At 35.2% G+C, this 1,295-nt stretch overlaps 1 protein-coding gene across 1 annotated transcript; it reads right to left on the bottom strand.

Moving 5' to 3' along the window:
- Nucleotides 1-49: 49 nt before the first annotated feature.
- LOC107580662 (gem-associated protein 2-like) lies at nt 50-1,242 on the bottom strand (the record flags this gene model as incomplete). Its single annotated transcript, XM_016266334.1, has 5 exons — nt 50-412; nt 508-566; nt 717-827; nt 1,036-1,104; nt 1,198-1,242. Coding segments are annotated over 5 exons (321 nt in total), but the record flags the coding sequence as incomplete, so codon positions are not given.
- Between the last annotated feature and the right edge of the window lie 53 nt (nt 1,243-1,295).

Raw genomic sequence — 1,295 nt, 5'->3', positions numbered from 1 at the left:
GGATGAAACTACGATTACCATAACATTTTTTGCATTTCATAAAATTTTCAATAAAAATAAGGATGATTTTCAGTTAGCCCTTTAATAAATCGGACATGGTTTTATTTGGCAGACACAGCACAACAACATCATGACAATGAAATAGCAAGAAGCCAAAGATGTTTGCATTTTATGTCAGAAATTAAGTTTTATTTGACAATAGCCATGCTTCAAAGGACAGTAATTTGTATTTGTAACAGGTGTACTTTAATATTACATGGAACTCAATTCAATTTGCAAGAGTCTTTTACAAAATCTCCTGAGTTTCTCTCATGGTTCCTCTCATTCACATGAATTTTCTTCACAAAGGCTCTTCCGTCTGCTTCCAAGTTCTGCTCATTCATTGTCAGCCAAATCATTTTGCTCAAAATACCTTTAATAGACAGAAGCATGATTATACTTCATAAGAACACCTGCGCATATTTCAGGGAACACTAAATTTGTCTCTAACAACTCCATGTCAGTTACCTGGCAACAATACAAATCATCAAGTTAAGAGCTGACAAACGATCATCGTCTTTGCTCTCCTGGAAGAGAAAAATAATACACCGTCTATTTTAAGCAACATATTTTAGGTTGTCAACAAACAAGCCTTCACTTGTGCAACTGCAACGGAAGCAAGGGAGAAAATAATGATACCCCAGCTTTGAATTCAGAGCAAACCAAAAGGTGTTTACCAGATTGGCACGCACTGCAGAGCACCGTCGTGCCAACTGTCTGATAAGGGAATGTGCTTCAGGAAGCAGCGGTTTCTCAAGGCACGCTAGTAATGCATAAAGCCATCTGCCCTGTGAAGATAAATGTGCAACGTACAGCTAAACTGAGAAAATACAGTTCAAAAATACCTTTTAATTTTAAAGGGAAAAATGCAAAATATTTGATGTATTAGAAACAAAGAAATAAACATTTTATCTCAACTTTTAGAGTGACCTCTTAATTAAATATATCTCAATCGAATAATATCAATGCATATTGGATGTGACATACTGAACTTACCAACTGTGGTACAAAGTCTCTCTCCTCAAACCAATTGATTAAATACTCAAGCACAGCAGAGATGGTTGACTGAGCAGAGAATGCAATGAAATGACAAATAAATATTAGAATATGCGATTTATATGTGAATAATAAGCATATCTGCTGTCAAATGGCAATTACCTGGTTTAGTTTGCTGACAATGCTTAGGAAAGGTGGGAAACCAGTCTAATAAAAAGAGATTCAAGAACATTAAATCAAGACAGAATGCTCAAATTTTG

Source organism: Sinocyclocheilus grahami, unplaced genomic scaffold, assembly GCF_001515645.1.
Source record: "Sinocyclocheilus grahami isolate Dianchi unplaced genomic scaffold, SAMN03320097.WGS_v1.1 scaffold39234.1, whole genome shotgun sequence".
Classification (NCBI taxonomy): Eukaryota; Metazoa; Chordata; class Actinopteri; order Cypriniformes; family Cyprinidae; genus Sinocyclocheilus; species Sinocyclocheilus grahami.
This window is presented reverse-complemented; position numbering and strand designations above follow the sequence as displayed.